Below are 12693 nucleotides of genomic sequence, written 5' to 3'. Positions count from 1 at the left end.
GGGTGAGTAAAAGGCCGCTACGAATTTGTGGAAGTTAGGTGAACACCTTCATCTCTCATATGTTTCACACGTTTTTAAAAATGCGAAAACTCATCAAAGCGTCGACAAAAAGGTGAAAAAGCTCAACAAGGCATTCCCTTTCTCTCGGGGGTCGCACGTAAGGTAAGTTATTAACAGAGAAGAAAAAAACTTGAGCTTCGAACTTTTTTAATCTTCTTAACCTTTCTTTTCGATTACCTCCCAGATGAGCTTTGACATAGATAAAACATTTGGACGACGTTATATTTTTGTCACAGCGACATTCGCAGATATCTTTTGTACCTTGAAAATAATCATAAGGCCTGTTTTCGCAAACGTGTAAATTTTATTTTAACTTAAAAAGTAACTAGACAGTTATAACAGTATATCAAATAATCGATGCGTGGCCGCCACGGGCATTGGGAGTGAAACTTCTAAATTAAATAAAATGATTACATATTATTAATTATTCCTACCTATTTTTCCACGAAATGCTCGCACAGGCTCGGTACTGATTATAATGCACATAATTGGTTTTATTTATTATTTAATCTTTTCACCTTAAATGTTAATAATTAATTGAGAGAATAACTCATTAATACTAATGAAAACATTTAACTATGAAAATTGTGTCAATATTAAAAAGCAAAGATGAGGTAAGTAAGTCAGGTGGGTTTTACCCTACGAATGTGCCAGGAGAAGTTTCATTTCAATTATCGGTATATATTTGCTATAGAATTATTTGTTTAAATGGCTCCGAACGTGATGTAACGATGCGGTGTGAAGTGCACTCTTCCCCGTGTGTCCTTCGATAGAAGACCGATAGTAAACCCAGGAGAAAAAGGACGGCAGAGGTGAAAGACCTCCTCTTGCTCCGTTGCGAAAAGCAGGAGGACAAAATCAAGACGCCCCTCTCGTCGTTCATAAAGGGAAGCCGTATGTCAACGCGTAATGTCAAGACGTGAACTCGCGTTAGTCGTGCTCCACGTGTAGGTTTTTGTAGCCGTTTCGTTACGACTTCGTGTTACTCATACGGTCCCATTATTAAGGACACACGAAATGTCATCAAGAGCGGAGCTAAACCATGGCCGAATTTAAAGGCCAGGAGAGATGATAGAATATTTTACGAGATCAATTCACAATTTCGCCAAACATGAAGAGTAAAACTTAAAAGCGTTGCCACGCGTTAAAACAAGAAGATAATACAAGCTCAGGAGATCTCCCACATATTTAACATTTATTTTAGTTATTATCAAATATTTTCACCATTTTCGACGAATTTTCACGTCGGTGATCATTTTTGTTAAGCGAGTTTCCTGTCGCTCTCGCAACGGCCAGAGAGAAAATGATTAATACTCGAATGCCTGGCCATGTTTTCCCGAGATTTTCGTGATCCCACAGATTTTGCAATGTTAGTCAACGAAATAGTATTTGCAAGTCAAATATTGTTCTAACGTAAACTGCTATCGTTCTCTATATTAATGTTTACGGCGGTCCACGAATTGCGATCCAGCATTAGAGGGAAATATTATTGAATAACCTTCCTCAGATTTCTCGCTCCTCTCGAAAGGGCAGAAGGTGTGACCAAATTATGCAGTTTATACGAGAATTTTTAACGAAGAGTCACCGAAGTCCCTTTAAAAGTCTGTCCATCACCGTAAAGAACTTACATAAAGCGCCACGCTACGCCTCGCCATGGCTCGCGTAACTTACGTGGAAACAGTGGTGGCTCTTCGATGGAAATAAAAAGATTTAGTTAGGAATTTTTAACGAGTCGGTGGTTTCCTCCACCGGCGGAAGATCAGCCCGGAAGAACCGGAAGGGGAGGCGAGCGGAATAACGAAATAACGAAGGGAACAAAAATTCTAACCTTTCCTGCCTCATGTACCGTTGCAAACACGACACATTTCGGACATGTTACACTTTTATGACACAACCGGAATAAAGTTCATTCGGCGGAATTTTCGAATATCCGACCGAGCAGAAATGCGTTTTTCGTAATATTTTTCATATTATGTACCGACGAGAGAATAAAAAACGGATAATTAACTCGCGAGGAGCTAGTCACTTGAGAATCAGTGAAAGTAATTTCCTTCTTTCACAACCGATTGCCTTTGATTTCATATGATAAACAACAATGCGATTCGGTAACAAGTGACAGTCGGCATTAATATTGGGGCAACGTTTTGGTGATTTCCAACGATTTCCATTTGATTTTTATGTCATTTCGAGTATTAAAATCCATGATTTCCTAAGTGAATACTCCCTCGTTAACTGGTGTAGCAGAAAATGGCGGATGTGAACATGAAAAGGAAGAGGGACTTCGTCATGAGCTGTAACGTTGTATTCTGATACGAATTTACTGGAAGCTCGTCTTTAAGGTAACCTTACCTGTTGCGGCCCCAGGTCGAAATAACTGATTTATACTCCAGAAGCTAAGCTGCATAACTTCATATGTTGAAATACGTAGATCATTTACTGGCGAGTGTTAATACGTTCGCTATCGCACATAATGGGTCAACTTAAATATTCTATTAGCAAAAATTTAATCTTCCATTATGCATCTTACATCATAGTACATAATGAAGCATATTATACTTCCAGCGTTGAAATTAGAAAAATATATTGCATTAGTAAATGTCGTCAAGCGCTGATGATAAAAGAAAAATCAATGAATGTAATTAGCGGGAGCAGAGCTCGGTGGTACATTACGGACAGGATCTGCAAAAATTAAAGGTGGCTGATTTAGATTTCATGATTTTATTCCTAAAAACAAACGACTTTGAGTAGGCGCAAAATTGAGACATATTTTGTTATTGTCTTTTGCAAAAGTGCATAAGACGGCGCAGCTATAAATAACGTTTGCGTTAAAAGGCACTATATAAGTATTTAATGATCCTTTTGAGCGGGGATATGTAGGGATTTTTTAATATTTCACGTTATACCCATCAGTATATATTTCGAAACAAATAACTTTTTGTTTGACCTTGCACACATGATATTTACGTGCCAAATAAGATTTTGAATTATTTATGAAAGTTATGTATAAATAGTAAAGAATCGAACTCTCGTATTCGATTAATGTTTTGTGTTTTTCTTATATTGTTCAAAATCACCCTTACATGTACTAGAACGAGCCTAATGTTACATAATGACATAAAATAATTTAAGATAGGGTATGTAAAAATCTGAGAAACCAGAAAACAAACGTCTAAAGCGATTGCCGGAAATTACTCTTTGGCAAAAGAATATTTAATCTGATCTGACTATTGTGCCACGATATGATTGGAAAACCGCCCACCACATCCTAAGCTTTTTTTAAGCAGTCAAAACCGTCATATATTTGTCACACATATTGTTCACGGAGAATCGGAGATTCACATATATACGTGACGCTAATAGCGAACGGGTTGAGCCTGATTCGAGATTTGATCACTCGATTCGTGGTTGATTTTATCATGACAAAATTTGCCCATTTCGTGGGGCTTCGAGAGTCGAGGCGCGCCAATTTGAGAAAAAACATTCTACGGCTGCGTAATTTCGGAGTAAAGTTCCCTTAAAATTAATGCCCTTCTACGGAGGGTCGCGCCATGAAGATTAATACGAATACTTAACCTGCCCTATTGTTCCTACAACTAAGATGGTTCTACCAAGAATGAGCATTCCTCTTATCCACATAATTAAAGACCTTTGCGATACACCCAAGACCCTTCCTACGCTTTCGGTTCACTCGGAACTGCATAATTTCTTTTATTTAATTCAAGAAAAAAAAAACTAACGAACTGCATCCCTTACCTAACTATTGCATACATCGCATAAGAAATTCCGTAAATAAATGCAATTACTTATTTTATTTAATCTCTAGTTTATAATCATAAACATATATTGTACATTTAATTCCTTAAATTCGTTGTCATTTCAAGGGAAAATGAAGAATGTACAGGTGAAACAGATGTACCTTCGTAAGACATTAACCACGGTGAAAGTAAATGAATAAACAGCTTAATAGGCTTAGGATAGCATAATGTATGGGTTTGCCCCGAATGGCAATAAATCATTTCTGGCTAAATTAAAACCGCCTGACGTATTAAAAGGAAATCGATGCACTTCTCCTGGAAATCGGCCTTCCAGGATGCTCAAGCGATATCGAGCATCCCGTTGGCCCTCGTAATGCGTCAATTCATAAGGACATATCCAATTACAAGGGCGTGGGTGCTTTCAGATCGCTTTTTAGTGCGTAATGTCCACTCGAGGCACCGCGATCGCAGCTGATGTCAAAATAAACATATCTATGTGAGTAATGGCCGCATGGATTGCACGCGACCGTAAATATCGGCTCTGGTAAAATGAAAGGACAGCAGAAATTCATGTAAATGCGTCCTCACATGCGTTCCTTTGATAATTATAAGCTTTTTCGTGCTGCCGCGCTTTTCGGAAAACTCGGTTTCAGCTCCCAGCTGGAATTCCTTAATTCGCGTTATTTCCAGTCTGCTGCGGTTTCACCGAGCTCCGGACTCGGTTACGGTACCTATGCATTACGCTTTTTCATATAACTAGAGCTTGTTTATTGATTAAGTAATTGAAAAACGAGGAAATCACCGCCGTTGGAATTTCATTTTCGATTCAACACCTGGTGCCCAGGTAAGGCAGAAATATAAAAAATATTGTTGGAGTGTTACGGAAGGGTGAAACGGTGAGATGTATATTGACATTTGTAACTTACAAAAATGACAGCACGAGTAGAGTAATGTGGGAAAGGGAAATGTTACCAGAAATTGTTCTGTCTTGCAATTCCAATGGACTCATCAATACAGATTAAATCCGTGATTAAACGTACAGGACTGATTGCACCAACCGTGATTAGCGAAAAAATCTCTCAACTGTAATTAGTTAATCTCGAAACGGTGAAATTCGCGTTGCACCGACTAAAGTTAGGCTCACCGAAGTTTAAAATCCGCTGTTAGGTAACCACCTGGAATTGGAGGATTAGCTCTAATTACACGTTAAGTAATACTTGATTAAGGATTTTAACTTGAGTGTTAGTACAACCGTCCCTTAGTCGTCGAAAGCCAAATAAAGATTGGAAGATGAACGTTTCGGGTAGTATTTGGAACCCGGCATTTTGCAAACTACTTTTAATGATTAAACGATTTCTATGGTTCTGCCAATCCATTATGTCGACGTTATCCTCCATCTTTCACGTTTAGTATCATCCAAGGTATGCACATGTTGCATGTGCCTCAAGGCAAGACAGCGAAAATAGATTCGCCATTTTATAACAAAGACCGTGATCGATTACCATATTAACTGATTACTTCGTTTCAGGAAAGAAGTTTTCTTTGTGGCTACGGTCAACAAATTGACTTTTGCAATTAGGGCACGAGGTACTTTATCGGCGGTGCGCCGATTCACGGACACAAAATAGGGAGCACATCGGTCAGTTGGATCCCTAGGAAAGGTCTGAATGCGAACCCTCGATCGGTTTATCGACTCGGAAAGTTCGCGAAAATGTATGGACGTAATTGTGACCGATAACGGAGAGCGAAGCAATATGCGATACGCATCCGGAAACAGATACGAGGTGAATCCATTCACTATGGCAAAAGTTATTGTCACGTGTGACGTTCGAGAGGACCTCTCATCCCTAGTCTTCCTTGGCGCAGAAAAATATTTTTTTTAATCAAAATGTTTATTGGTTCAATCATGCACTGAGAAAAGAAGTTATATTAAACCAGAGAAATATATCTTTGAATGGTCCCCAAGAAATATTTTGTTAATTCAAAGAATAATTCGAGTCAAATAAATTTGAATAAATTGGATGCAATCTTTGCTTCGGAATTATGATAATTTATTCGAGTTTATTAGAGTCAAATAATTGTTCTTTGTATTAATAAAATATTTCTTCGGTACTATTCGACGAAATACTTCTTAGATTCAATGAATTTTCATTCCCAGCGTAGAATATTATTAATGCACAGAGAGTTAAATCTTTGGTTGGTGTGACTAAACCCTTTGATTGTACCAAACTAAATGGAATGAAATATTTTCTAAAATCTACGAAACGATTTGACTAAACCCCTTAGTTAACTGAAGCAAACAAATCTGGTCAGGTGAATCGAAATTCGATTGATTCAACCAAAAGGTTTTCTGAAATGGATCAAATGCATTCAATCGAACAATTTTCTTCAATGAAGCAATTTTTTTTTCGGCATATTCTAACAGTTTCCGGGGATACCTAAAAAGGGAAGTGATAATTTGATTAACGTAATTATCATAATGTTTAATTGTTCCGTACAAGAATTTCTCTAAACGACTTGGACGATTCATTTCCATCATCTATTTCACGTTTATCGATATTTTTGCTTCACTTTGTGATTACGTCTTATGTGCATTGTTTACGAACAGCATCAACTTTGGTAACGACACAGGTATAGTTGATTTGATTAATACTCTTCGTAATTGGATTCTCAGGTTTCGAGAAGGTCTGCAAAGTTCACCAACATACTTCAAGGTCTTCTATTCGATTAGGAATTGCACCGGGCGAAGCGTATACTACTCGAATGGAATTTGTAAATCCACTGCCTTGGCACCATCCACTCACTATGACGACGACATCACCTGTGTCGATGAATTTTTCATTCCGCAAATAATTCATGCCCCACTGAATCCGAGTGTCCATATCCTTATTCCAGTCTGACAGCGGTGCATCTGTGAAATCCTCCGTGTATTAAAATATTCCGTGTATCATTTTTCTGATATTTTTCAACATAATCTGTATTTCTATTACAGAGCGAGAAAAAAAAGATCCCGTACAAAGATTTACGTACGATTGATCCCTGTATACGGTCAGAAGGCGAGCATTTGTTGAAATAAAGCCGTACAGAATTTTAATAACTACATTACGGTGGATTATGCAGATAATTGTTTGGAGAAAAATATAATATCCATGTTTAATTTTCTACGGGAACCCCGTCCTGTATAGTTGTCCTAAATATGAATTTGACACGTATACCCGAAGAACTGCATTATCGATGTAACATCGCAGTATAACTTAAAAAAAAATTATTACGAAGAGTCATCTAAGCAACTCGTGACTGTTTAAATGCGGAGTTTCATTGATAAACAATCAGCACGGACGACACGTAACCTGCGTCGACAAAGAGCTAGGAATAAGCGTCCATCTTTTTTGGAATACATATTATCTCAAATATTCGATAAAAAAAGCAAAACAAATGTTATTTGTTATCAACGGCAAGATACTACAAGAAAAGTATTGAACAAATGCGTGCGGCCATTGTCCATGCTGCTGACATTTTCTGCACACATATATACGGTCAACGTCGATAAACCTTCGTCTGCATTTCTGCATTTCTGCATTTCTGCATTCACAGCCCTAAAAGGTAATTTCGTTTATTTTATGGCGTTTTGAAGTAATGACTATTAGTCCCTTCGGCCTATGCTTAAAGAAACGAACATTTTTATAAATGGGGATTGAAGAAACGACTATAGGAGGTAATACTTACGGCTGAAATGAATTGGGTGGATGCCAAAAGAAATTTGTAGTAATCGAGAAACAGCACTGTAACGAGTAATTGCCACTATTGGACAACGGGGCCTGTATATGGAGACCATCATGGCGGAACGACCTGTAGTCGTGGTCACCAAAATGGCGGCTGCGTTGCACTTCATGGATGTTTCTACGGCCGCGATTGCGATCGAGTGCGTCAGGTCGAGAGGTATCGAGGCCTTGAAAATAAATGGACGTTCAATGATTCGATATCGAATGAGCGATACCCGACGCCAATTTTTCCGGATAAATGTTTCAAATTTTGGCAGATGCGCGCATACAAATTCGAGTACTCTTGAATTAGAAATCCAGCAAAGGCGTTATCTCAAGGGACTTTAGAAACCCAACTTTAAATCAAATGGAATAAATGAGTATCGTCGCTTCTGTCTTGGTGGGACAAAATACACAAAAATGTGTATTGTAACTTAACGATCTCTCAACCTAATGAATAGTGCTTCGATCTACGATCCGCGCATTCTACATGTACGCATATACGGATCAGTGCACCTCGGCTCCCCTTCGTACACATTCCAGATGTACAAACACATCCCGATGCCTCCTACACAAGTTATGGCATGCGGTGACCTATGTCTACATAGTTGCCCACCGCATCCGGAATCCTGACGTAAAGTCAGCATCGTCACGAAACGCCTGCCGGAGCAATTCTTGAAAGAAATCCGAGCCACCTCCCACGATCTCCCAAAGGTGCCGTAATTACGAGGGGCTTTAAATGTTCCACCCCTAAATTATTAAAGCAACTTCCTACGTCCCTAAAGGTGAAGGGCGCAACCATTTGACGCTCCCGAGGTGACAGCAGGCCAAGAGTGATGGTTAACGAGTTGTTTGGCGAATCCTTGGATAAAATTGGACGGTATACATCGTCCCGGGGTGTTTCTCGAAGTTCTTTTCACCCATCGAGAGAACCGGCGTAACTTTTGCCGTTTGAGGACGGCCGAGCAACCTTGTACCTTGTAACTGAGTTCCTGGAAGAGCTGTCTTTGCCACCTGGCACATTCGGCTTCTCTGCAAGCTTTGTCGACCTTCTTGACGAGATCAATGGTGTTTTCCGCGCTCGAAGCCCCGGTCGCTAGCAAGATGCTGTCGGCCCCTTCGAGAACGGCGTTAACCACGTGAGCGGTGCTCACCTGCAGGCTGCACTCGGTTTCCACGTGGAGCACCACCACCACGGGCTTCCCAACCTACCGCAAACCATTAAAGTCCTGCGATTGTTTATGCCAGAAAGGCCTTTTACAATGCGACCTTCCCTGGCATTCGAGCGAGAACTTAAACGCACTCCGCTAAATGGCAGAATTACGTTATGCTTTTCCGCTCAATGAACGAACGAATCGGTGCCATTGCATTTCATTCGTTCCCATTAATTCTGACGAGAGCTTTTACAAATGACAGTTTACGAGACCGGTTGACGTTGCCGACAATTGACAATGAGGAACACTTGTGGACACGCGACCATTTATTAATCATTGAGCATTTTATTTCCTTTTTAATTTATTGAGGGCGAGGCTGCGCGAAGAAATTTCTTATTTTTCAGGAAATCCATGTACTTCGATTCGAGAGAATATATAATGCCTGCAATTCTTCTAGTTTTATATCAAATAGAGGCATGCCTACTGACAAGTTACCGATAAGTGTCATCATCGAAGCTATGCTTCGGTCTAAGCATGTATTATACATTGCGAGCGAACGTACGTGTCAACGTTAACTTTTAGGATCTCGAAGTCCGGGAAATTCGTTTTCACGGATCAAAAGGCAAAAAAACGGGGAAAGTTCCTACATAATTTTCATTAAAATACGTGCGTTTCGTGCTGTCATATGTAAGTGGTCTCATAAATATAAAAGACTACCTCCCTAATCATGAGCTCCATGTTGCCGAGTAACGAACATCAAAACAAGACAGTTATACCCCACCTCGACTTCTAGGCATCTCTCAATGAATACTATTTCGGGATTCTCATTACCATTTACATATAAAATAGAATGTTATGCCGAAACGGGCCATTCATTAATATGATTTGAAAGGTATTAGGCATTTTCTGAAAATGTAGTAGCGAAGCCTCTGTGATGTCTCTAGCTACATAACTTCTTCGACCCTCCAAATTTTTTGCACGGTCCTTGAGAGTTCGTATAATTGCAATATTATTAATACATTACGTTACAAACATTATTAGACGCAGTGTTGGGCATTCTTGGGAATGAACCGAAGCCTGAGGAAGGTGTCTGTTGAAGTACATCACTTTTAACCCTCTACAAAGCCACGTGACTTTGAAGTCACATATCCGTGCGTCGATTTTTGTCAAGTATTACTTGACTTTTCCGGCGAAGCTAAATGTAGCACCTTATCGTTGTATTCCTCCTTTCTAACTAAGAGATTTGTTTGTACATTGTAAATTTATAAACCCTTCTATTTCTCAGAATTTATATAAAATGTAATTTACAAACAACCATTTAATATCAGACCGTTAAGATTTGCAAGTTTCACGGTACATCGGTGTTTCCTCATGGCTTTAAAGAAACATTGACTTGCAGAGAGTTAAAGGTAAATGTTTTTTACGTATTTTGAGATTTTTCAATGAGGGGCAGAGGCAAATGAAAATGGCCTTAGGTTGACCTTAAACCATCTTACCTGGTTACACTTTGCAATAATGGACTTTTGAGCCAGAAAGACTTTCTCCGGTCCGGTGTCAACTTCAATTCCAGATCCATCGATGACAATGCCATCGGACACTTTCAATACCTCGTCGAAACAATTCACTCCTTGTAGAGAGGAAATCTTCGATAGGATGCATATTGGACGGGAGCCTTAAACAATTATTAAAGAACGGTGACGTCTACTGAAAAGTACTGAAAAGGCTACTCCCAAAATGTGCACAGAATGACCCTGTTTGTTGCATAACAGCCATTGAAAAAACATTTATAAACGTATTACATAAATAAATTACGTAAGAAGACACCCATAACTAATTTTATACCAGTTCGTATACTTAGTATATTAATATCACTTGTCAACTTATCTATATTTACCTATTTGTTCGACTCTATTCCTGACCGCACATATCATTTTACTACTACGTACATGAGACACTATCAAAAAGTCAGATTTATGGTTCAAGGCGAATGCAATGTCAAAGTCGTCTTGTTCGGAGACTTGGGGCAGCTCTACCACAGAGTCAATCAAATGAACTATTTTTTCATCCCTGATGATTCCACCTTTCGATATCTTGCATGTCACGAAATCTTCGCCTGCAATTTCACAAAATGTCATTTAAAAAAAAGAAACAGAAAAAAAACGTCGCGACAGTTATACGCAGCAAACTCGACCTGAATATTTGACGTCATAATATGATATTATGGGTTTATACGAAAATCATTAAATTCCAATTCTTTTTTCAGAACAAATCAATTTATGGCGAACCTATTGCGGTCACCTGCAGAGTCATGGCCCCCCGGTCTAATAATATCTGGTCTCCGATTTGGCATTTTTTCGGCAAATCTGGATAAGACACCCAAAAGCAAGTGGCGGTCCCAGCTAGTTTCACCTTTTTATTCGTAAGTAGTCTCAAGGTATTTCCCTCTTTTAATTCAGCAAACCCCTTAAAAGGTGTCAAAATCAAGTGGGATTATTTCCTATTTATTCAATTGAATGAAATATCTTTATTTTCAATTTAAGGGCCGTACCATATTCTTCGAGTCCCCGCGAAATATGCCGGTTCGAATTTCGGGACCACGAAGGTCCACCGCGATCGCAAGCGGGAAATACAGGGGACATCTTTCGTGGAGTTTATTTTCGGTTCGTCTGGCTGACTGAAGAGTCAATTCATGCCATTTACAATCCTTATGAGACATATTGAGTCGAAACATGTCAGCGCCGGCGGACACGATATCCGAAATAGCTTCGGGATGGGAATTATTTTCGCCTGCGAAACGGTGTCTGGTTAAAATTATCATTGTTGTATCATTGAATCGTTCTCAGGCCAAAGTGATTAACTCAACGTTTAGAATTTTTTAAATTTTATTCTTTGCTTCAGCTTAATGCTTATCCTCGATGAGATACTTAACTTTTTATATTTATCAATTTTTCTAGGCGTTCTCTTTCGTGGAGTTAATCGACTCCGTTCGCCGTGGCATCGTTCTACGAATTGTCGAATGAATTGCGAATACGGTATAATTACGGATACCTAGAGTTACCATAATCCCCGTAAGTCTGGCCTGTTTGGGATGACTATTCACATCGAGACGCATTTGATAATCAATCCGGGTGCTTTGATACGCAGCACCTAACTGATTTTCTGGAACTGACTGATCCTTCGATCGCATCATCTGGAGATTAAATTCACTCCAATTAATATCTCCACCTACCACCTAGTTGCAATTAACGGTTTTCAAATTTCAATTTACCGTCTATTTTAGTCTTTCAGTTTGCTATTAGCGATGTCACGGATATTTAGAACGTATACCTATCATATCAATGGACCGAAAAGGTCTTATGAAAATCTGTAAAAAAAACCTCTTAACGCTGTTAATACACCTCCGAGGTAAATAACGCGCGACGCCTCGTGCGCCTTTTCATCGATTTTTACTTGACAACGATTAAAATTGAAAGTTTACGCAAAGGTCTGCGCTACGTTAAGATTTATGAGGTTATAAGGCGCGAAATTAATGTCCCGTGAAGAAATGGTTGGACCGTGTTCCGTAAAATTGTTGGGGCACCATAATCCATAAAAACCACTTCCTATATTTTGAGATTGCCACAGGAATAGTTAAGATTGCTTACCCATGGCATTCGATGACATGGGCCAATCGACTTCGAAGACAAATTGTCGTCACTCGAGCACATATTCTAAATAAAGTAAACCTTCTGTAAGAATATTAATGAAACCAACTATATATCGCCGAACCTGATCACGATAGTTTACATTAATTTAGGTCTCATATTCTGAAAATTCTTGCGATATGTCAGTGGTGTAAATGAAACGTGTGAAGAGATGGATTATTGATAGAAAAATCTGAATAAATAATGTCATTGAAGCCCATTACGCGCTCGATGATCAAGTATTTACCTCGCAGTACTACTTCAATATTTACCCGACTCT

The 12693-nt window shown here is 39.1% G+C and overlaps 1 protein-coding gene across 1 annotated transcript; it reads right to left on the bottom strand.

Annotated features, from left to right (window-relative positions):
- Nucleotides 1-6511: 6511 nt before the first annotated feature.
- Nucleotides 6512-11791, bottom strand: LOC105697480 (pyruvate kinase). Its single transcript, XM_023434761.1, has 8 exons — nucleotides 11779-11791; nucleotides 11279-11517; nucleotides 11016-11193; nucleotides 10625-10843; nucleotides 10227-10402; nucleotides 8554-8784; nucleotides 7542-7764; nucleotides 6512-6726 (listed from the first exon to the last, which is right to left on the bottom strand). Exons 1-8 carry the CDS (start codon nucleotides 11789-11791, stop codon nucleotides 6512-6514), a joined length of 1494 nt encoding a protein of 497 aa, XP_023290529.1.
- Between the last annotated feature and the right edge of the window lie 902 nt (nucleotides 11792-12693).

The sequence above is a fragment of the Orussus abietinus genome, unplaced genomic scaffold, assembly GCF_000612105.2.
Source record: "Orussus abietinus isolate OABI.00-Male unplaced genomic scaffold, Oabi_2.0 scaffold21, whole genome shotgun sequence".
Lineage (NCBI taxonomy): Eukaryota > Metazoa > Arthropoda > Insecta > Hymenoptera > Orussidae > Orussus > Orussus abietinus.
The sequence above is the reverse complement of the archived record's forward strand: the minus strand, read 5'-3'. Positions and strand labels throughout refer to the sequence as shown.

What these genes read in the sequence shown, in the direction of transcription:
- LOC105697480 (XM_023434761.1), bottom strand. An exon ending in GAATAGAGTCGAACAAATAG is followed by an intron (nt 10,403 to 10,624) that starts GTAAATATAGAT and finishes TAATTGTTTAAG; the next exon opens with GCTCCCGTCCAATATGCATC. An exon ending in CCACCCAATTCATTTCAGCC is followed by an intron (nt 6,727 to 7,541) that starts GTAAGTATTACC and finishes AGGATTTCACAG; the next exon opens with ATGCACCGCTGTCAGACTGG.